Genomic DNA, 21,603 nt, shown 5'->3' with positions numbered 1-21,603 from the left:
CTGTGAACATCCTCCAAACATGTTAGATCTTTATTTCTGAAAGACACTAGATCCATGTTCCTTTCTTTCACTGAGAAGATCAAGGCACATGTCTAAGGAAGCTCAGCTAGATAGTTACAGTTTTTCCCATGGCCCTAGCTTGTGAGCAGGAAGGTCCTGTGGTTCTTCAGCTCTCTATTTAGGGGGATACATGCTCACTGTGATGCTACAGCAGCTTTATAAGGTTCTAGGATTCTTTGCAGAGAATCCCCAAGAGGAGATTGGTAGGTGTCTTACCCAAACTCCTGAATGTACAGCGTTCTCTGTCCTCTCCATGACCTGGAAGAAAATGGATATACAGGCCTTGCTTCTTGTCCAGATTCTTGGTTCCCTCCTCTGAGGGTCCTGCCATGCATGTCCAACTGGTGGCCTCTAGGCCACACATAGCCTGGAAGATCTACGAACGCACAAAATCCTAACTTACATAGAACAACACGAGCTCTTTCATTTTGCATTTTTCTCATAACTTGATTGTGAAATTCTTGAATATGGATTTTATAGACGAAAGCCCCATGTGACAATGTCAAGAGCTAGAACATGCATCTAGCCATTGCTTACATGGGCCATGTCTACCCGGAGAACTCAGATGATACATGTTTGTCTGTGTTACAACAGGGCAGAAAATTGTACAAGCTCATAGACTCATCAGAGCATTTCCTCCTATCTTCCTCAGTTGAAAACACTAAAGCCCAGAGAGATGAATGTGTTTAGCCAAGACCCTGTTTCTTACAACCACCTTTTGGTAGGACACCAAAACTTATAGCAGCAGTAGAGTTTGCTTCTAACAATATAAATACTGCTGTTTCCATAGCAGTCTCCGAAAACGACTCTAAATGAAAAGAGGAAGAGTGTGGCTTTGCTTCAAAACAGCTCTTACACTTAAGTTTTGAGGACACAGGCTAGCTTTATAAAACATTTTATTTACAGTAGACTTTTACAAAAATAAAATTAATACAAATCCATTTCACAATATAAATTACACAACTACTTTCTCCCAAATGGAACACTGGATTATAACACGAAAGCTACATTTGTGTTTGTTAATAAGTCACTTTGTGGTATAAATATGGTTTTCTCATCATCTCTTTTGTCACAAAATACACACCAGGAAGAATGAACAATGGGCCACAGAGCTTGTTTTGTTATTCTTCCAATATAAAAATGTCTCTGGCCAAAATAAAATTAACCAAAAAAAAAAAAAAAAAAAAAAAAGGAACACAATCGTCTCTCTGTTCAGAGTCCAGTCCTGTTTAGTTATCTGAGGGTTTATCTGACAGAGGCAGACATTAATCTGAAAGCACCACAGTATAAGGCTTAGTAACAACATCCCCAAGCCTTCTCTCAAGCCTTCCCTTCAACTGTTTATTCAGCATTTTGCCAAGGTAAATAAAGACGAACTCGTCTCTCCTTCACTCCTCTCAAGTGTTCTTATTAGGCACCGAAGTTTTTCAGACCTTTCCAATTGGCATATATTTAAAGTGTGAGTCTCCTTTGGCTTCAAGTAGAGTTTCACAACACTTAAGAAACATACTGAGCTCCTCCATGAGCCTGAATCTCTGTGACTCCCCACCCGACGATGTTTCCCCGGATGTGGCATGATTCGGCTCCCCCACTTGCCCTTATCTCCTCCTTGCTGAGAACTCGATCCCAGATATTGAAGCCTGTGATTCTTCCAGAAAATGCCAATGTTTCGTCAAAGCCCCCACCTACACAGCAACCATTCTTTTCTTGGCCAATCTGTAGGAGTCCACCCTCAGGAACAGGGTGACTTTTGGCCATCTCCAGAGTGGTAGCCACCAGTTCCCCATTTGCCCACAAGGACATGCTCCCCTGCTCTGAACTCCACGTGCCACACAGGTGGGACCACCTCCCCAGGGAGACCACAGTATCCGCAGCCAGCTTGTTCTCCTTCCCACCCACCACAAACACTAGGGACTGGGAACTTAGGTACAGCTGGATCTCATAGGGGTTCCACTTGGTGCCATAGGAAAACAGGATGGTTTTGTTTAATACGTCTGTGGCTTTGACCCAAATACAAGCACTAAAAGATTCAAGCTTCATTGGTCTCACAGGATGCACGCTTCCAAAAATCTTCTTAGAACGCATTGGGAAGAAAATCGCTGTTTCACAGCCTGGAGTAGCAAAAGAGAATGCAAGGGGAAAAAATTTTCAGTTTCAGAGTTATTTTGATATTCAGTTATATTAACTATAATTGATAACTATATACCGTGGTCTGTTATGATTTATGGGGCCTCCAGTCTGATCTCTGAAGAGCAAAGAGAATAAAAGTAAAAAACTACTTGGCTTATCCAGTGAGCAACAGAATAAAGACGTTTGCAAACTGAAGGGAAGCGCCAGCTCAACCCACAAATAACAAAATCCATGAATAACCATCTCCCCTTCAATCTGCTTTTCTTTTATGTTTTGTATTAAACTGTTGAATCACAATGAGTTAATTTCAGAAGATTCTATTGTTTCTAAGTCTTTAACAAAATCTATCCTATTTCCTTCTTACCTTTACCATGCTCTTAAAACAATAAAACTATAAAAATCAATGGATCTACCTCATTCTCGGTAGCCATTATCAGCACCTCTTTTAAAACAATGTTTCAGAATAGCCATGTCACTAGGGAATAGTTTCATATACCACATGATCTTGGATATCGGTAACTTTGCAGAGGTTATAGGAAACTACTGTGTCTTGTCTTACTATTGTTGTTGGCTGTTTGAAATAAGTCCTCGTGTAACTTGGGCTGACCTCAGATTGGACATATAGCTAAGGATAGCTTCTGGCTTCTGATTCTCCTGTCTCCACCATCAAGGGACTGAAATCACTGGTGTGCACAACCAGGTTGCAAACTGAGCTTTGACGGGAAGCAAAGTGTAGTAATGATGACTAATGTCTATCAGGTACTTACTGTGTCCCAGATAGCGTTCTAGCCAATGTGTTCATCACCTTAATAATATCCATACTTGCTTTGAAAGTCTTCTTAGTCCCACTTTACAGGTGGGAAAACTGAGACAAAATAACCTATGCTTCTATAATAGCTAAATTTTAAAGCTCAGGTTTTAGTTTGGTTGGTCTGTTCCCAGAGGCCAACCCATTATATTGCCTCTTAATAGAAGACCTGAATTCTGAATAATTTACTGCTAGTGAGTATTATAGTTTTTGACAAAGTTTATAATCTCACCAGCCTTTAGTGTTGTCTATATTTAAGGGGGGGTGGCTCTCTGCGGCAAGTCTATAAGTTACAAGTATACTGCATTCAAATCTGGGCAGGCCAAGAATATGCTTTAAAACATATACATTTTATAGTTACACCACTATAGAAAATGCTTTAAAAGGAGGGGATTCTTCTGAAGGATTTTGTTAGAGGTTGTATTTCTGCTGAGAACATTCAGAAGACACGGGCTTTGAACATGCACGCGAGCCTCATCTACTCCACCGCTGCTATCTCAAGCCTGCAGCAGCAACTAAGATACCAAGGCGAAGGCCTTGAACAGATGGGCTCTGCTTCTTGCTGTATCTGAAGAGAACTAAGGTGGGCTAGATGTTCCCTTTATAATAGCCCAAGGAGATGCTATATGGCGGCTTTGAAAAGTCACTCCCGGAGCATTTAAGGACTAAATGGTGACTCAGTAGAACGTGTGGACACCAAATGTCCTATAAAGTAAATTCCCACAAGTGGCTCTGAGCTAGGGTCAGTCCAAAAAAATGTCAAACAAACATAAACTATCTCTTTTATTAATAGTCAAAGAAATATTGATATATAGGGAAATAGCATAAGAGCAATCATGGCAGCAATGCCCCCAAATAATAGCAGAACTCTTAAAAATTTCTAATCATTCATGAAAAATTTAAATGAGGCATATTCAAGATAAGATTCTTTTTCTAGCTACAACAATTAAATCAAATGATTGTGGGGACAAAAGACTGCCATTTGTGTGCATTTAGAATCTCCTGGCCTCTGTAAGTTTAAAGAACTGTCCAACGGAACATTCACTAAACCTAATTAACTGTCTTCCTGTTTAAATAGGCCAGGCAGTGCTGATTACACTCCCGGGTGGCCCGTGACTGTGTCTGGGAGACCCAGCATCTCTGGAGGCCATGGCAGCTATTTGGGTTCATGCTGTAAAGTAGTATGTTAGCAGATTTTGTGGGATTCTTTTGCAGAGCAGTGATCGAGTCCCTTGAGACCGCTTTGAAATGTCAGAAATTCTCTCATGAAATGGTTTTTAACTAATAACTCTTTGTAATTATATTATCAAAGACTAAGCAAAATGAAAACTAGGTTCTTAGGAGGCCGACCACAACATGATTAGGAATCCTCTGGGGGCCAGGCTGGCAGGAGAGAGAGGACAATTACAGCCTGCAGGGGGAAGTATTACTGGGTAATAAGCACCAACAGTTTAGAATTCGGGAATGTATATATTTTCTAACTAACAGGTGAGGATACAAAGTAATCCTTCCTTTGAGGGGCACATTATATGTTCATGACTCTACTGAGTTTGCAAAACAAAAAAATCCATGCCTTTAAAATTATCACAAAATGATCACAGTGAGGGTTTGCTTTAGATTCGACTTTATAGCTTTTCTCTGAAGATTTATTTAGGATTTAAGGGCATGGCCTCCATCCTTCAAATAGTTAGGAAGGACTGATCGTAGCGTAGTTGTTTCTGTAAAGGAATGGGCCATGCTCTGGGGTCTCCTACTTCCCACCCCATCCGATAAGCTCCATCTGATTGGAGATACAGTATGAGATGCTATTGTTTGTCATTGTTTCTGAGACTCAAGAGACGTGCCAGGGATATTTGTCAACATAGGACACTAATTTTCTAGAAAAATCTACAACAAAACATCACTGCCCCCATCAGAAATTTAACTTAAGAACCATATTACTAGGCTCCAATGTTCTTCCTGTTTCGTTAACTTTTAAGAGTGTGCCATTTTATGGGCTTTATGTGGGGTTTTGACAAGTTGCACAGCTTAAATAATCCCTTTCTTGTGTGCCCCACCCCCGGGACACAAGATGCAGGCATCTACATCCTCTGACTCCTGCGCCTGACTTTATAGGACATGCCCCAGAGCCTGCACCCCTTGACCATCACTGTTGAACTCAACTGGGATGAGGGAGTCCTGGAGTTCTGCTGAGTTTGCAGGAGATCCAATTAGGCTCCAGTCAGCTCAGAAGGAGTAGAGGGGGAGGAGTCGGCTAAGGGGCTGGGAAAGTCGCTGAAGTTAGTCCAGGCCCTGAAATAGTGCCGGGGAAACCAGAGCTGAGCTAAAGAGAGTGACAGAATAAAATTAGAAGACGTGGAAATCCCTAACGGAGGGACTCGGGGCAGCAAGAAGGATCACCGTTAAACACCTGCCAATGGACTCCTGTACTATCTGGTCGGATCCAGTGTCAGGGATCTCTGATATCTACTTCCAGACCGATGGTTAAATCCCATTTTCTTTTGGGTTCCTGAGGCTTTTAACAAGGCAATGAGCTTGTCTGGCGTGATGTGTCTGAGCTCTGTGAGTGTGCCTATGAAAAGTAGCCGGGTTCTGAGTCCCCCTCCGACCGTGGGCTCTACGCCGGGTGCTTACCTGCGGGTAGCCAGTGGCGAGCGACCCAGCTCTGCATGGCGCTCAGGTCGGCGCGCGTCCGCTGCAGTTCCTCCAGCACCGCTCCTAGGCTAGGCACTGTCGCCTCGTGTCGCCGCGCCTCTGCATCTTCCAGGCGTGCCAGCCTGCGGTTCGCGTCGCGGCTCTCCTGCAGCAGCGGCTCCAGCGCCTGTGCCAGCCTGGCGTCTGCCGGGCCACTGGCTGAGCAAGGCCTCGCCATACCGCCCGCCAGCCGCCCCAGTTCCGCCCGCAGCCTCTGCAACTCCCCGCGGAGGACGTCGTCAGTGGCCTGTAACAGCATGGCCTCCCGCATCTGCGAGTTCTCCAGCATGATGAACAGCTTGTCCCACTCCGAGTGTTCCTGGCGGCAGTCGCATGGTGTGGCTAGATCGCAGGACACACACATTACCAGCCTGTCCCGGCTGGCAGTGAGCTGCACTTTTGGTGACCCCAAGTTTAAGCCTGTCCCCAGCAACCCCTCTCCTTCTAAGGATAGCTGTGAAAACAGCGTTGTAAACTTCTCAAAGATGACATAGGACCATTCTTTCTAAGACATGTTAAGCTAACTGGGGAAATGCCATTTATGTAGCTAAAAACAGTTAAAGAGCCGTGATTTTGCATAGCTTAACTCATTGTAAGTGTTAGAAAAATAATTTAAAGCCTCTGGCTTTTCTCGGGCAGTCCTTGTTTTTACAAATAAAGTACAATTTTAGCTTGCTTCATTGGCTACTTATGTTAATTATGTTAATTAACCCCCCCCCAAGTGAGTTATGTAGTTTTGGTAAGCTGAGAAAGTTAAAATGAACTTACGGTCCTCGGTGGGATGAAGTCCATTGTCTATTTCGTTGTCCAAATTCACATGCATGAGCTCATAGTCATAGGAGGTCTCAGCCAACACTGCAGACCAGAGAGCACAAAGCAGAATCACAGGGAGATGCATTGCTGGAGAGGCGAAGTTTGCTCGCAGCCGCCACAGGGAAAGAAGCGAGGTTCTCTAGTGATCCGAGAGCCCGGGAGAGATAGAGCAAGGCAGGAGCGAAGCCCTTAATAAACGCTCCAAAGCCTGAACGGGATGAATGAGTAATGTCGGTGGCACAGCGCGAGGGAGTTCCCCTGGATTTGGGGGAGGGGGTTGGGTGGGAGGGCAAGGGAGCTGAAGAGGTTGCACAATGTTAAACCACCAAGGTCCACGCTGCAGGCAGATTAATTAGAGGCAGGCCAGGGGGAGAAGAGGAGGGAAGCTGGACTTTTCTGGTGCCCCTGAGGATTAGTTGCTGTAACCTGAAGTGCTAGCGCTTTGGGGGGTGGGCAACACAGAGATGTGGGGCAAATTATCATTTTGGCACTTGGTGTGAGCTTTCATTATTCCACAACCCCTGAAGTTACAGAAAACTTTTTTTTAACCTTTTTTTTTTTGGATACTTTCTCAAGTCCAATCTATAGAAAATGATTCTGACTCCAAAATAACCCAGCCCATTAAGAACTTATATGACTCTAGAAGTCAAATGCATCCTGATTGACTAACTTGTCTTTACTCCTCTGGAGTGGCAACTAATAAACACAGTACAACTGGGTAAAAACCCAATAAAACAGGAAAGGGAGGGCGGGAGTACCTCCCTTGAGGAGCTTGAGTACCTCTCAAGTTCCTGTTTTAAATTTAAATTAGTGACTCCTGGTGTGTGTGTGTGTGTGTGTGTGTGTGTGTCTGAACAAGCACTGAAAATCTGCCCCCACCACATGCAAAGTACCTGAATAGACGTTGATAGGTCATAATAATAGTGATAAAAAGTAAAACATTTAAATGAACTCCAAATAAAACAAGAAAACTACACAGTGGCCAAAGATCTAGAGATTACCACTCCCAGAGGGTCAGCTCCTGAGTTGATTCAAGTCCCCAATACACAAAAGAGATGGAGGGGAAGGGTTATCAGTCACAGTCTGATCATGAGGGGGAGACTACCCTCATGTCAGGTCTCTCAGAAGGCTGCCTTTTGGATTTCCATAGGTAAACTCCTCTCTCTGACCCTGCACAGAGAATCACAAGTGACTGAGTGCCCTCAAGCACCTGGACCACACATGCATGTACCATTCACCACAGTAAAAAATGAATCCATAGTTACACATAGCTAGACATTGATCTCAGAATAGGGCATCATGAATAAGAATCAACAGAAAGTAAAACAGCATTAGGCCCCTGCTCAAGAGCTTAACTTATTTGAAATAGCAGCTTAAAATGAGTATGTTTTAAAATCATTAAGGCCTCACAGAAAGAGATGGTCCTGTGAGACAATAGGATACTGTTTAAAGGGCAGTCAGGAGCCATAGCTTAGTAAAGTATTTCTCTCTGAAGACTGTGGACTCAAGTTCGATTTCTAGAGTCCACACTAAAAACCCTGATGTGGTGATGTAGGGTCCTAATGCCAGTACTAAAGAGAGGGCCCCTGGGAATCCCTGGCCAGACAGCTAAGCCTACTGAGCAAGTTAAAGCCAATGAGAGACCCTATCTGAAAAAAGCAAATGCAGGAGAACTGGATAAAAATGCTTACTGCTCCTTTAATGGGTCTGTGGATTGTAGCATGGTTACCTGGACTTTATAGCTAATGTCCAATTACAAGTAAGCACATACCATGGGTTTCTTTCAAGATGATATTTTCTAGTTCCATCCATTTGCCTGCAAATTTCATGGTGTCCTTGTTTTTAATAGCTGAGTAATATTCCATCACGTAAATGTACCACACTTTCCTTGATCCACTCTTTAGTTGATGGACATCTGAATTGTTTCCAGTTTCTCACTGCTATGAATAAAGCTGCTATGAACATTGTTGAGCAGGTGTCCCTGTGGTATAATGGGGCATCTTTTGAGTATATGCCCAGGAGTGGTATAGCTGGGTCTTGGGGTAGAACTATTTCCAGTTTTCTGAGAAACTGCCAAATTGATTTCCAAACAGGTTGTACCAGTTTGCAATCCCACCAGCAATGGAAGAGTGTTCCTCTTTCTCCACATCCTCACCAGTACGTGCTGTCACTTGACTTTTGGGTTTTAGCCATTGTGATAAGTGTAAAGTAGACTCTCAGTGTTGTTTTTAATTTGTATTTCCCTTATGACTAAGGACTTTGAACATTTCTTTAAGTGCTCTCGGCCACTTGAGATTCCTCGGTTGTGAATTCTCTGTTTACCTATGTATCCTGTTTGTTTGTTTGTTTGTTTGTTTATTGTTTTGTTTTGTTTTTTAAATTTGGGTTGTTGGTGCCTGTTTCTTAAGTTCTTTGTATATATTTTATCTTAGACCTCAGTCAGATGTAAGATTGGTAAAGATCTTTTCCTGTAGATCTTTTCTGTAGGCTGCCATTTTGTCCTATTGATGGTGTCCTTAGGCTTGGTTGGTCTTAGTGCCTGAGCTGTTGGTTTTCTGTTCAGGAATTTGTCTCCTGTGACAATATGTTCAAGGCAAGTGCTCAGGGAGTCTTGTAGAAGAGTGGGGGATAGACTTGAGCAAGCTGGAGGGGTCAAGGACAGACACTACAAGAAGACCTTCGGAATCAACCCCCCTGGACCCACGGGTGTTCACTGGACCTGAACCACCAACCAAAGAGCATGTAGGGGCTGGACCTGAGCCCCCTACACATTCATAGCAGATGTACAGTTTGGTCTTCATGTGGGACACCTAACAATTGGAACAGAAGCTGTCTCTGACTCTGTTGCCTGCCATTGGACCCTCTTCCCCTAACTGGACGACCTGGCTGGGCCTCAGTGAGAGAGTGTGCACTTATCTACTTTGATGGGATATCCCAGGGTGGGATGATACCTAAGTGGGGCTTCCCCTTCTTTGAGGAAAAGGAGAGAAAACTAAGTGGGGAGGAACTTGTAAAGGTGGGGCTATACATGATCCCCATATTTTTTTTAAAAGTGAATTAAAATTCTTTTTAAAAGATCAGGGAAGGATAAAATGGCCAATTTGGCACAACCAAAGAGAGTAGTAATGAATCAAGAAGACAGATAAGTGTCCCAAGTGATTTCAGTTCAGTCCTTGGAGTGGTTGGTGGTGGAAGAAAACCGACTCCGGAAAGTTGTCTCTAACTTCTACACACATCTTCGCACACACATTCATATCACATGCATGTACACTCACATATAATAAGGAGAATATTCTAAGAGAAAAAAAAGGATGCAAAAGACAGTTAGGTGAGGAATGATAATGACAGGAAGAGGCAAGATGGCAGAGACACCATGTTTCTAGCTTTGAAAGTGATGGAAAGGTGTACAAACCAGCAAATACACACCAGACTCTAGAAGCTGGCAGAGCCAAAGAAATGGTTCCTTCTGGAGTCTCTGGCAGGAGCCGTGAAGCCTTTCCTATACCTTGGTTTTAGGAAAGTGACATTCCTATTGGCCTTCAGAAGACAGAAGGTAACACATCTGAGTGAGTTTGGGCATTTTTCTGATGGTTTCTTCTGGAATCGATAGAGTACATTAACAAAATGGTGCCCCTGGGTAGAAGAATAAAGAGAAGAAGCCAGTTTGAGTGAAAACCAGCATAATAGTGAATGGAATAAAATAGTTTGCCAAGAGTTCTGTGAGCAAGGAATCCATTCAGGTAAAATTATAAGGCAAACGGCTGTAAGATGATTATTGATAAACACATGTAATTAAGGTTTAAAACCATTCATGACAATGAGAAATACTTACTTCACAGTGATGACTGCCTCTGAGGAGAAAAGAAAACAAATGGTCAGGAAAGATTTATGGCACAAGGCAGTTTTGGTAAAGCTGTGTGACAGGCACACGATTATCAATTTTATCATTTCTTATGCTTGTCTGTGGGCTTGAAACATTCGATATTTAAAACAATGTGAGTTATGAATGGAATATTTTTACAGAATTTCTACATCCCAAATTTCTTCATCAGTTCCTAACTAAAAAAATAAATAAAATAAGTTCTTTTGCACTTATCTTTTGGGTTTATCTCGTTAGAAGTCAGTTGAAAATGACTAATCTAGGGATTTCCCCCTGCAAAATGACCCCCCAGGGCCTTTGCTGGAGATGGTAGTAAAAGGCAGATTCCTGTCCCAGATTCTAGCTACAGTCGCATTCAATGTGACCTCTCCCATCAGCCGATCAGTGTGCACACACAGCTAAGTTCTATGACCTAATGTGTTCTGCATCGGTTATGTACTGAACCAAAAATTCCCCGGAAAAGCTCTATACAAAAACAAGCAGAAACCAAACAAATTGTTTGGTATTAAATTATTAAATTGTTTAAAAAATAGTGATGGGAACAGTGTCTTTTTTTAAATTTACTTTATTATTTTATGCTGTGGAAGCCAGAAGAGGGTGTTGGATCCTCTGTAACTGGATGGTTTCCAGCCACAATGTGGGTGCTGGGATTCCAACTCCAGTCCTTGGAAGAGCAGCCAGTGCTCTTCAATGCTGAGCCATCTCTTATCCCAGGACAAATTCCTTTATGTTTTACTTGTTAATTCACTTTGAGACAAGGTCCTGCAATGTAGCCTACGATTGTCTTGAACTCACTACATAGGCCAGAATGGGCTCAAACTTATGGTCATCCTCTTGTCTCAATCTCCCAAGTACTGAGGTGGTAGACATGTCCCATACCACACCTGGCTATTACAAACTATTTTTTTAAAAAAAATACATTTTTAAATGTACTTCCAAAATTTTTAATCCTGTGGATGTATTGCAAAGACATGTTTGAAGCTATTCTATGAAAAGCAAGTCTCAACATTTTTCTATCCAACTACATTAAATTTGTCTACTTTCACTGAATATTAACACCGATGTTCTAGAAATCCAAGCTTTCTTTCCCTAATGTTCATAATTAAATGTCTTCTATGAATTCACACATCTTTACCACTTAATGAAGGTTTACATATGTATAGTTTCTGCTTGTTTGATTCTTCCTGTGTATAGTTCTCTAATAAAGCCAGCTTTATAGAAAACCTAAACCACAAACCATGTTGCATTTGAACAACATGCACAAAACATGGGCATTTGAAGAGCGCTTGCCTGGCATGTGTGGGGCCCTCGGTTCAATCCCAGCACCACTGCCGCATCAAAAACTATGAATAGAATCTGACAGTTTTCTACGAGAAACCTCCAGAAACCAGATTCTCTGGAACACTAAAGTAAGTGCCTGCCTGGACTCTGAGCTGAAACATCCTACCATAAAGCCATAAGCAGCTGTCTCCCACGTATTGCAGATACGTCTGTCCCTGCAGCTTATGGAATTTTCTTTCCTTCAGGTTTTGCCAGTTTAAATCCAGCTGTCACACCTGACTTTGAGCAAATCACATGTGACAAACAAGCTGAGTGCAAATTCAATGTAGAAACTGAAGATTTAAATTTGCGTTGCTACCTTTTAAACCATCTGTAGGCATAAGGCACCATTCCCATATGTCCCTTGTCAAACCAAGCCTCCCGCCCCTCAGGAATGTGAGCGCATTCCTCAGAACATTTTTTTGGTTCGATTTCATTTAGGTTTATGCTTATAACACTGCTCACTTTTCGTTTCAACATCAACCAAATGTCTCTTCTAACGGGGAATTTTTTATCGGAACTGTCTCCTCAGGGGTGTGGTCTGCTTACTGTCAAGTGCGCCTCTAACCCCTGTGGAACATTACTCAGGGAAAAATTTTTCACTGAATAATGATACTGATTGTGTGATTAAGTGCCCCCCCCCTTAAATCAGTTGGAATTGTTCTTTTATGACTAATTTTTTCAGAATGAGATACTCTGTTACTTTTAACAGAACATTTGGCTGGCTATTAGCTGTGCTGCTTAAGTGCAAAGATTATTACAGTGACAATAATGTTATTTCTATTGCTTTAAGGTTGATAAAGTCGATGCTGTTGCCTTTATTGTTCCAATAGGAAATGCCATGCTACTGAGGGTGTTGCCTGCTGTGTATGAAAAGCAGCCCCAACCAATCAACAGGCACCTGGCAGAACTCCTGGCCTTGATGTCTCAATTGGAGCAGACAGAACAGTACCATCTACTACGGCTTCTCCATGTAGCAGCAAAGAGAAAAGATGTGGAGGTAAAAAGGGCACTGTTTACCAAATGCAATCACCGTGATGGTCCACAAAGCAGATAGGCTTCCAGATAATTTGTGCTTAGGGTTTCCTTGTGAGCAAAAGCTCTATCTAGTTCCAATATATTTGTATGAAGAGTGTGTGTGTGTGTGTGTGTGTGTGTGTGTGTACCTGTGTCTACACGAGGGATGTGGGTATGTGCATAAGGGTGTGTCTGTGTGTACATGGGGTACATTGGGGTGTATGTACATGAGGGTGTATGTATTCATAAGGAGTATAAATATGAGTGGTGTGTATGTTTGTGCATGAGTGGTGTATGTACATGAGGGTATGTGTGTGTGTATGTGTGTGTGTGTGTACATGAGGGTATATGTGTGTTTGTACATAAGGGGCGTGTATGTGTACATCAGATAGAGTGTGTGGTGGTAAATAAACGAACAAAACTTACATGAGGCCTAGTCTAAGGGATCAAATAATGAAAATAAAATCTCTCTCTTGCTCTTCCTTTGAATCTCTCAGATGGAATCCGGAAGCTGTGAGAGGAGGTAGTAGATGTAGATTGCTCAGGGCTACTGACACTGCCTTAGGGCGAGATGGTACAGTGAGGTCCTTAAGGAAATACTACCTAAACGAGAGCCTTAAATGCAGTCTGTGCTGGGGGAGCAGAGAGACAAGGGCCTCCAGGGAGAGGAGCAGGGTTAGGAATCTTGATTCCCCAGGATAGAAAACCAGGAAGCTGACCCATACCTCAGCTGCACCCCCAGAGATCCCTGCTCCATAGGTCAGGCTCAGGCCATAGGCTGTTACTACCTCGGGGACCATAAATTAAAGAACAAGGCCAGAGGGCCGAGTGCTGCCTGTGTGCATCTTCACTTTTGTCCTTAGGGTAATAACAATGGTGATAACAATGCTATTTTCAATAACCTTATTATTATAACTATTATTATCTTTGTTACGGTGTTTCTGCCTCTTCTACTTTACTATAAACTCCTTAAGGATTGTGTCTCCATATTCACAACTAGTCCCTAACTTCATTCTGGACTGACAGTAAACGTTCAATAGCTCAGCAGATAAAGCACTTGTTGAATAAGCATGAGGACCTGCGTTCAATCCCCAGCACCCACGTAAAAAGCCAGGTATGGTGGTACATGCTTTCGATACTTCAACACTGAGGCAGAGTCCAAAAGCACAGAAGCTCGCTGCTCAGTCAGTTTAGCTCAATTGCCAAGTTCCAGGTCCCTGAGGGAGATCCTGTCTCAACAAAGAGGGTGAACGGCTCTTGATGTATAACACCTGAAGGTGACCTCTGGTCTCCACACAAACACATAAATGCATGTGCATATACACGAACAAGGATCACTCATGCAGATATACACACACCAAAGTGGTTGTGTTAAGAGATTGTTAAATGAGTGAGTGAATGAGTGAATAAATGAATGAATGATAAACCAAAGGAAGCAGAAGCCTTCCTGAACTAGGAAGAGTGTGGTATGATCTCTAGAGGGGAAACACAACTCAAGAGAAATATGATCTAGAGGAATTAAGGAGACTTGAGATGGGAAATGGTCCTGGATTTGGCAATCTGGAATCACCAGTGAACCCAAAGAATCACTATGTGTAGAGCTGCAGTGAGGAGAGGCAGCCATTTACCGTGGGTTGCGTGTAGAAGGAAAGGTTGGAAAGTGACCATATAGTATGGACTGCTAACTCAGGAAACCCAAACAGGAAAAATGACTAACAGAAAAAATATAAAGAAGTGGAGACGTGAGAGGAAGCACAACACAAAACTGGATGCCAGAGGACCTCAGGCAATGTGGTCCAGATCATAAATGCAGGAATAGGTTTCAGAAAGGATGAAGCACAGAGAAGCTGGGGAGCATCTGGTACAGCTGGGGTGAGGAGCGCAGCCTCAGGATCTTTGAGCCACCGCATAGCAGGCACACTGAACAGGCACAATGCTTGGTTTACTCATTACTGCTGCCACTTCCGAAAACAGCACAAATTCAGTGATTTAAAAACACACAGTTAGACTTGGAGTCTAAACTGGGTCAACAGGGCTGATCCTCACTATAGGATCTCTGATGAGTCTGCTCTTTTATCTTTTCTGGCTGCCAGAGGCTATTAGCTTTCCAAGCTCGTGATCAATATCTCTCTTGCCTCTACTTTTCTCCCCATCTCTTCTCTGGCTCTGATCTACCGCCTGCTTCCTCCAGACCCTTATTCATCGAGACCACCCATATATCCAAGGGAACAGCCTCATCTCAAGATCGCCTCGACACAGGTGATGACAACCAGTGTTGGGGTGTTGTTGTTGTTGTAGTTCGTTTGTTGTTTTTGTGCTACATAGGTAGTGTTCTCACAGGCTTGCAGAAGAAAGGGCTTATGAGTTCTCCATGGAAACCATGGTTAGGATTACCACAGATGGACCTGGAAAGGAGCTGACTGAGAAGATAGGGAGCTAAAGCAAAACAAATGTGATTTTTAGAAAGTGGTTCTATATAGACTAACATGACCTCTATTAACTCATCTTCCATGGGGTAGGGACTGACAGTAGATGAGAATAAAGCCAGTGCAGGCAGTTATAGGATGAAGGAGAAAATGCCCTGAAGTCACCTTCCCAAAGCAAAGAGGTCCAAGAATGAGGGTGTCTCCACACTCACTGTTCTGTCAGAATGAGTGACAGCTGAGAGGCTCAGGAAAGGGCAATGAATGCAGTTTTTTCTCATCACTTCTTGGCCTCAAACCTTCAAAGGGCTAGTTCATGGGTATTATCTCATGGGCAGTGGACATTCACATGCATGCCGTTTTCCTCCTGGAAGTTCTCATGACTCCTACTTTTCTTGGCTAACTATCCCTGTCTTTCAGAAAGTAGCTAAAAATGCCAGAAGGACTCTCAGAATCTCTTTCCCACAGTTCTTGGCCCCTCTCTCCTCTGAAGCACCCTGAGATTTGAAAGCTAGTGTGTTCCAATAGCACCATGCTTAATGCTGGTCACAGCCAACAAAGGATGCTGACTTAGCACCTGGTGTACAGCATTCCTTTTGTGGATCTTTCTCACATGGAAAAGTTAGAATTCGTGCCTAACTTTGCAGACAACTTGACCATTTACAATGGACTCTTTTCTACATATAGTAGCTCACTTAATCCAATAAATTACTCAACAATGTGCTAACCTTCCTCCATTTGACTTTAATCGAAACAGATACTCCAAGGAGTTAACTGGCTTGATCTCACACACCTGGTGGAGAATAAGAAAGATGTGAAGCCAGACTGTCCGACTTCTACCTTTATCTTCCCTCGGCCTGAGTAGTTTCCCCTAGAAAAGGTTACAAGAGGGGGCTGTTTTTCTCCATCCTGGTTACAATGGACAATGGGTGCTGAGACTGGTTGAGTTCATTTACACACAGGTAACAGCCACTGGGCCGGTGGCTTGCAATCATTCCATCCCTCATCCCATTCCACACAGGGAGCTTTTTATAGCTAATAGAAGGAAAACCCAAAATTTGGATCACTCCCGGTGATGAGGAGTGACTTGGTGAGGTGACTTTTCACACTGGCCTCATGCTGATCAGCCCTCAGGCCTTCTTCTGCTCAAGGCCCTATCTCCCTTTCTAAATCACAGTCAAACTGCCCTCCCTAAAGTCACCACATACGGATAATCTGAATGGACACTTGTCATGGTTCCAAAGCTGCACGCATAAGGCCAAGCTGTAACTAAAATCTGATATGACTATATCCTAGAAATCATTTCACACTCGCGCAAACACACACACATGTGCACATGCGTGCGTGCACATGCACATGCACATGCACAGACAGACAGACACAGAGACACAAAGAAACAGAGACTCAGAGCACAACTGTAACTTCTAAAGCAGATGATTTCCAGAGGATTTAGCAAAATGTGTGAGATAGATGATGACAAAAGACAGAAGTGAGCTGAATGAGGAACAGGCACTGGATGAGGTAGCGGGTTCTGAGGGTAGGCTCCAGAATGAAGAGACCAGGCCTAGGAGGGAGGCACTTAGAGTGACTGAGTGGACTTCACTGTGCCCAGATTTTAACCATTAAAAGAGATTGTAAGAGGGGACTGCCCAGTCAGTTGCTCCCATCCCTTCTCTTCCTGTGAAAGTGAACCTTCCACTTGCTCCTTCAGTTCTAAGGTCCCTTAGAACCTACCCAGCCATAGGCAGTGACATACAGAATACCTACTTTACCAGTGGTCAGGGGCATAATCACGGAGAGAGGGTTTGCAGAGGGGCCTACAATGCACCAGCACCTAGAAACACAGACTAGATTTTAACTCATAAACCAGATTTTAAACTGTAAACCAGATGAATTAATCAGAAGGACATGGAGGGGTGTGACCGTGCATGTCAGGATAAAGGCTTGCCATATGTCACCTGGAGAATGTAATGGTTTGGGTCTGAAATGTCCCCTGCATGCTCACATACAGAAACCTTAGTTCTAGCTGTTAGTGCTGATTCAGAACATTGCAGACATAGACCGATAAGGACAGTCCTCTGGGGGTTACATCTGCTTCAGTGGTCTTCCATGATGTGAGAAACCCCAACAGGGACTGAGCCTCCCAAACCCCACTTTCCATACCATGATGGACTGAAATCCTTGAAAGTATAAGTTAAAACAATCCCCTTCCTCCTTCAAGTTGCTTCTGCTGGTTTTCTTGTTGAAAAAAGTAACTAAAACAGAGGTCATTAGTGGTATCTCTAACGAGTGAACTAATCTGGGATGTTGACTGGTTGGCTGGTTGGCTGGCTGGTTGGATGGTTGACAGGTTGGTTGGCTGGTTGGCTGGCTGGTTGACTGGTTGGTTGGCTGGTTGGATGGTTGGTTGGTTGGTTTGTTGGTTGGTTGACTGGTTGGCTGGCTGGTTGGCTGGTTGGCTGGTTGGCTGGTTGACTAACTGGCTGATTGGTTGGTTGATTGGATTTCTTTTGTTTGTTGAATGTGGTTCTCACCACCTTCCGAGACCAGTGAGAGAACATGACTCTCAGGACTGGTCAATAGTGGGCCTTAAAAAACCTCTTTCTTGGACCGTAATATAGATTAGGAACAAAATGTGTCTCTTGTTAGCTCTTCCTTCCCCATAAAAAAGGCCCTGGAGACTCTCATTCAAGGCTCTGTAGAGACAATTTCTCTACACAAAGCTTATGGTCCATGAAGTCTTAGCATCCACATACCTATAAGCTCTAAGATGTACATGGGTGGTCAGGCAAGTCATCAATAATACTGGGTGTCATTCTTTACAGGACACTATTCTTCTCAGATAGAGAGGCAGTTCCTGGCTAGTGACTCATGGTCAGCATCCCCAGGGGAACCTCAGGATCCATTTATAGGAAAAGTTTGTGTGGTCAGTTTTCCAAGTTGCCTTTATAAGTATAAAGTCAATGTTTTCTTGGCTGCCATGGGACTTCCTGGGTTTAGCTAGCAAACAGAAAAGAATTTATTAATGTGTGTGCATACATGTTATTAGCCCCAGGCATGGGCTTCTGGCCCCAGGCATGCAAAGATGAGTGACAGAGAGAGGCAAGTGAAACTCTCCCTCCTCAGTGTTCAGACCCAGAGGAACTGGTCATTTCCTGGGTTTCACACAACAGAGTAGAAGATTCCTATTCTCGTGCCAAATCTTACAACACCTCACACATCATCCACCAGGCCAGTTGCCATGCCCACAATGCTTAGGGGTCATTTTGCATAATTACTTGATGTCATTTACAAACCATGAAGAAGATCAAGCAAAAGATATAGAGACTCTTCAGAAACAGTCTGCACAACAGAACCTCTTTTCCAGAACATTGGTGTGGTGAAAATAAGCCACAAGCAAAAGGAATGACAGTCATTTTCGTAGATTTCTAGAAATTAATGAAGTCTTGATGCTAGCCAAATTAACTAGAAAATTTTGCCAGAGGACTATTTTAAGTGGTAGTACACACACACACACACACACACACACACACACACACACACACTTTGCCTTCTGTTTTATACATAGGTCTTGAAATGTCAATAATTTTCTTGGCTTTGCGGAGAGGTATCCACAAAATGTCAACTCTGTGGTGAGGCCACATTATGAACGGCAATGAAGGGGTAGAAAGAGAAGACAGCCGTCCAGGAGGAGCCAGAGAGTTCAAGGCTGGAACTCACTTCAGCTGCTTGCTTTGGACAGTTCTGTCAGGGCTTCCTCTTCTTGTGCCCCACCTTAAACCCACCCCTCACTAAGTACAGCCCAGGACACTAGAGCCCAGGACACCTTGAGCCTGTCTCTATCTAGTGTTTCTGCACACTGGCTCTGGGTCTGTTCATGGCAGCACAAGCCACTCTAAGAGTGTGACTGACGAGGGCCCTTGCTTGCTTATTTTACATTAAAAAAAATCAGGATTCAGGAATCCGTAAAAAGGAATGGGTTTATTTGCAGTTTAGGTCAGAACTAAAGGCAAAAGTTCTCAGTTTTCTCCACCTTTCGTATTGCAAAAGTACAATTTATAGTAGGAAATGTGGAACAAAGGCCAGAAAGTGCTTGTAAGTAGATTTAACTGTGAGATGAGCTGTCAGAACGGTGTGAATTTCCCTAAGGGGATCCCCAAGACAGGGCTTCAAGCTATTCTCATGCTTCACATATTTTGTGAAGAAATTTTATTTTTTTAGGATCTACGTTACACTGCTAAGTGACCTCATATTCCTGAGAGGTTGCTTAAATTAGCCTGCAGGCGGGAAAAGGTAAGGGTAGACAGAAAGGGGGTCGGGTCATCTCTCCCTACTTCTTGTACACAGGCCAGAGATTCTAAATCAAAATCAAGCATGCCAGATTGTCGCAAGGTTCATTTCCCAGGCAGGAGGATTATATCTTAAAGAGCTGCTGAATATTTAGGTATGTGGTTACAGGACTCTACCCCAGGCCCTCTGTCTATAGGGCGGGCAGAAAGTCAGTGAGGAAGCAGACACTTCCTTCTACTTTCACCAAAGCAGTGGGACCAGGAAGCTTGGCCATGGGGGAAAGGAAGCAGAAAGACCCTAAGTGAAGGTGCTCAAGGCCCCGGCATTGGGCTTCTGGCTCTGCATCATGGGAGTAGCTTGATAGCATCAAACTGAGGTTTTAGAACGAGGTACTCTGGAGGCAGTTATGAGGTTAGCTCATGAGGCCGGGCAAGGAGGCCATTGGAGAATTCTTTCAGTGGTATGCTGCAAGAGGATGAGAGCCATGTCTGCTTCCTCTGTGTCCGCCATCTGCATAGTCTCTGTGACTGCTCTGCTCACAGCAGACACGGGACTCTCTGCCAGACATGAAGTCAGCCCACCAAGGCAGCCCTTGGAGACAGGGCCCTCGCTGTGTATGGGACGCACCTCCTGCCAGGGTAGCACTTTGCTTTCATGTGTTGGACAGACTTTAAAATATCTTGCTTTCCTATCACCATCACAATAAACTTAGCTTATTAGGATTCACAGAGAAATGCTCAGCTTTTATTTCATGTATAAGGTCATGACTGCTGTTGACAGTGTTGAAGATGGCTCTGCTTTCTGTGCCTGCTATGGAGTCATCTGCCCGCCTCAGGGAATGGGGGAGTTTATTTTCATGGTGCCTGCTTGCCTGCTTTCAAAAATATATTTTACCATTTCTCCTTTCTCCTCCTTTCTTTTTCTCTCCTTCTATCCTTCCCCTCTCTCTCTCTCTTTTCTTTTTCCCTTTTCTACCTGAAGGGACAGACAGATGAACATACAGTCTTGTGGGGCTTAGGCTATGCAGCTCGAGTTAAATTAAAACTCAAAATCCACATGCTTAGAAAAACCAGGTGTCACACTCCTTGTTGTTCCAGAAACAGGACCTGAAGGGCAAGGGCTAGGAAATGGAGCTTTATAGAATGGGCAGGAAATGTGTGAGCATTTTCCATTTCCAAATGCCTCAGGTCAGGTATGTTGCCCTGACCCAGAGCAGTTGGCTGACACTTTCGCTATATGAGCCAGAGACCTCTCACAGTGTCTCTAAAGGGCATGCAATCCCTCCCAAATACACAGGCAGCATTTATAGAACTGCGATGTATGACTTCCCAGGAACAAGCCATGTTCTCTTCTCCCAAAGTACGTGAATGAATGAATGAATGCATGAATGAATGAATGAATGAATGAAGTTTAAATCTATATGCAGGATAATTTTAGTTACCTCAAGCCTATCTAGTTTACCCTGGTTAGTAATTCTACCCATGGCACCCTTTCCATAACTGTGTATTAGTCCCCGTATTCCACAGAATGTCATATTTTCTAGTAAAAATTATTTAATTCTTATACTCATAAAGATATTACTAAGCAATGGGATTCTGGTGGAAACCATTTTTGCTTTAATAATTATACCTTATTGTGCCATTTCCTGGTAAAACTGGAGACTGAAAACAAATGAGAAACCCCTCCCACTTTCTTGTTCCCACCATGAAGCATTTCTAAACAGACTTTCCCCAAACTGGGGGTTTTAGTAAGATCAACAAGGGTCTCTCACTCACTGGCTCTCCTTCAGCCGCAGCTCTGGTAGTTGCTGGAAGAATGCAGGATTTGTATTGCTTGTCAAAGCTTGGTTTGGGCATCAGCGACATGGAAACTTTGTGGACTTCACATTTCAATAGCAGATCGAGACTTAAAAAGAAAGCAGATGCGGGTGCAGATGGTTTTATTGTAAAGTTTAGATTCCAAAGTCAGGAGATTTACCATGAGTTTAATAATCCCAGGATTTTGCCTCCTGGTTTAATATTTACTATGTTGCTGTCCATGGGCTATAAACCTAGCACTCGAAAGGCTGAGGTGAGAAGATGGTTTTAAACTGAGCCTAGCTAGGCTACAGTATGAGGCTGTCTCAGCAAAGCTTTCTCTGGAAAGTCATTCTGATTTGGCTAACAGTT

At 43.4% G+C, this 21,603-nt stretch overlaps 2 protein-coding genes across 8 annotated transcripts in view; one reads left to right on the top strand and one right to left on the bottom strand.

The window, feature by feature from the left end:
* The window catches only part of Veph1 (ventricular zone expressed PH domain-containing 1), a 254,919-nt gene that overhangs the window by 43,254 nt on the left and 190,062 nt on the right, over positions 1 to 21,603 (top strand). For all 7 annotated transcript variants that reach the window (XM_008761051.4, XM_039102624.2, XM_039102623.2 and 4 more), the window contains one exon: positions 12,539 to 12,705. In XM_008761051.4, coding sequence (XP_008759273.1) covers positions 12,539 to 12,705 — 167 coding nt within the window. The remainder of the gene's footprint in view (positions 1 to 12,538; positions 12,706 to 21,603) is intronic.
* On the bottom strand, positions 941 to 6,750 carry Ptx3 (pentraxin 3). Its single transcript, NM_001109536.2, is given in 3 exon segments — positions 941 to 2,171; positions 5,633 to 6,034; positions 6,461 to 6,750. Coding segments are annotated over 3 exon segments (1,146 nt in total). The 5' UTR covers positions 6,591 to 6,750; the 3' UTR covers positions 941 to 1,557.

The sequence above is a fragment of the Rattus norvegicus genome, chromosome 2, assembly GCF_036323735.1.
Source record: "Rattus norvegicus strain BN/NHsdMcwi chromosome 2, GRCr8, whole genome shotgun sequence".
Lineage (NCBI taxonomy): Eukaryota > Metazoa > Chordata > Mammalia > Rodentia > Muridae > Rattus > Rattus norvegicus.
The sequence above is the reverse complement of the archived record's forward strand: the minus strand, read 5'-3'. Positions and strand labels throughout refer to the sequence as shown.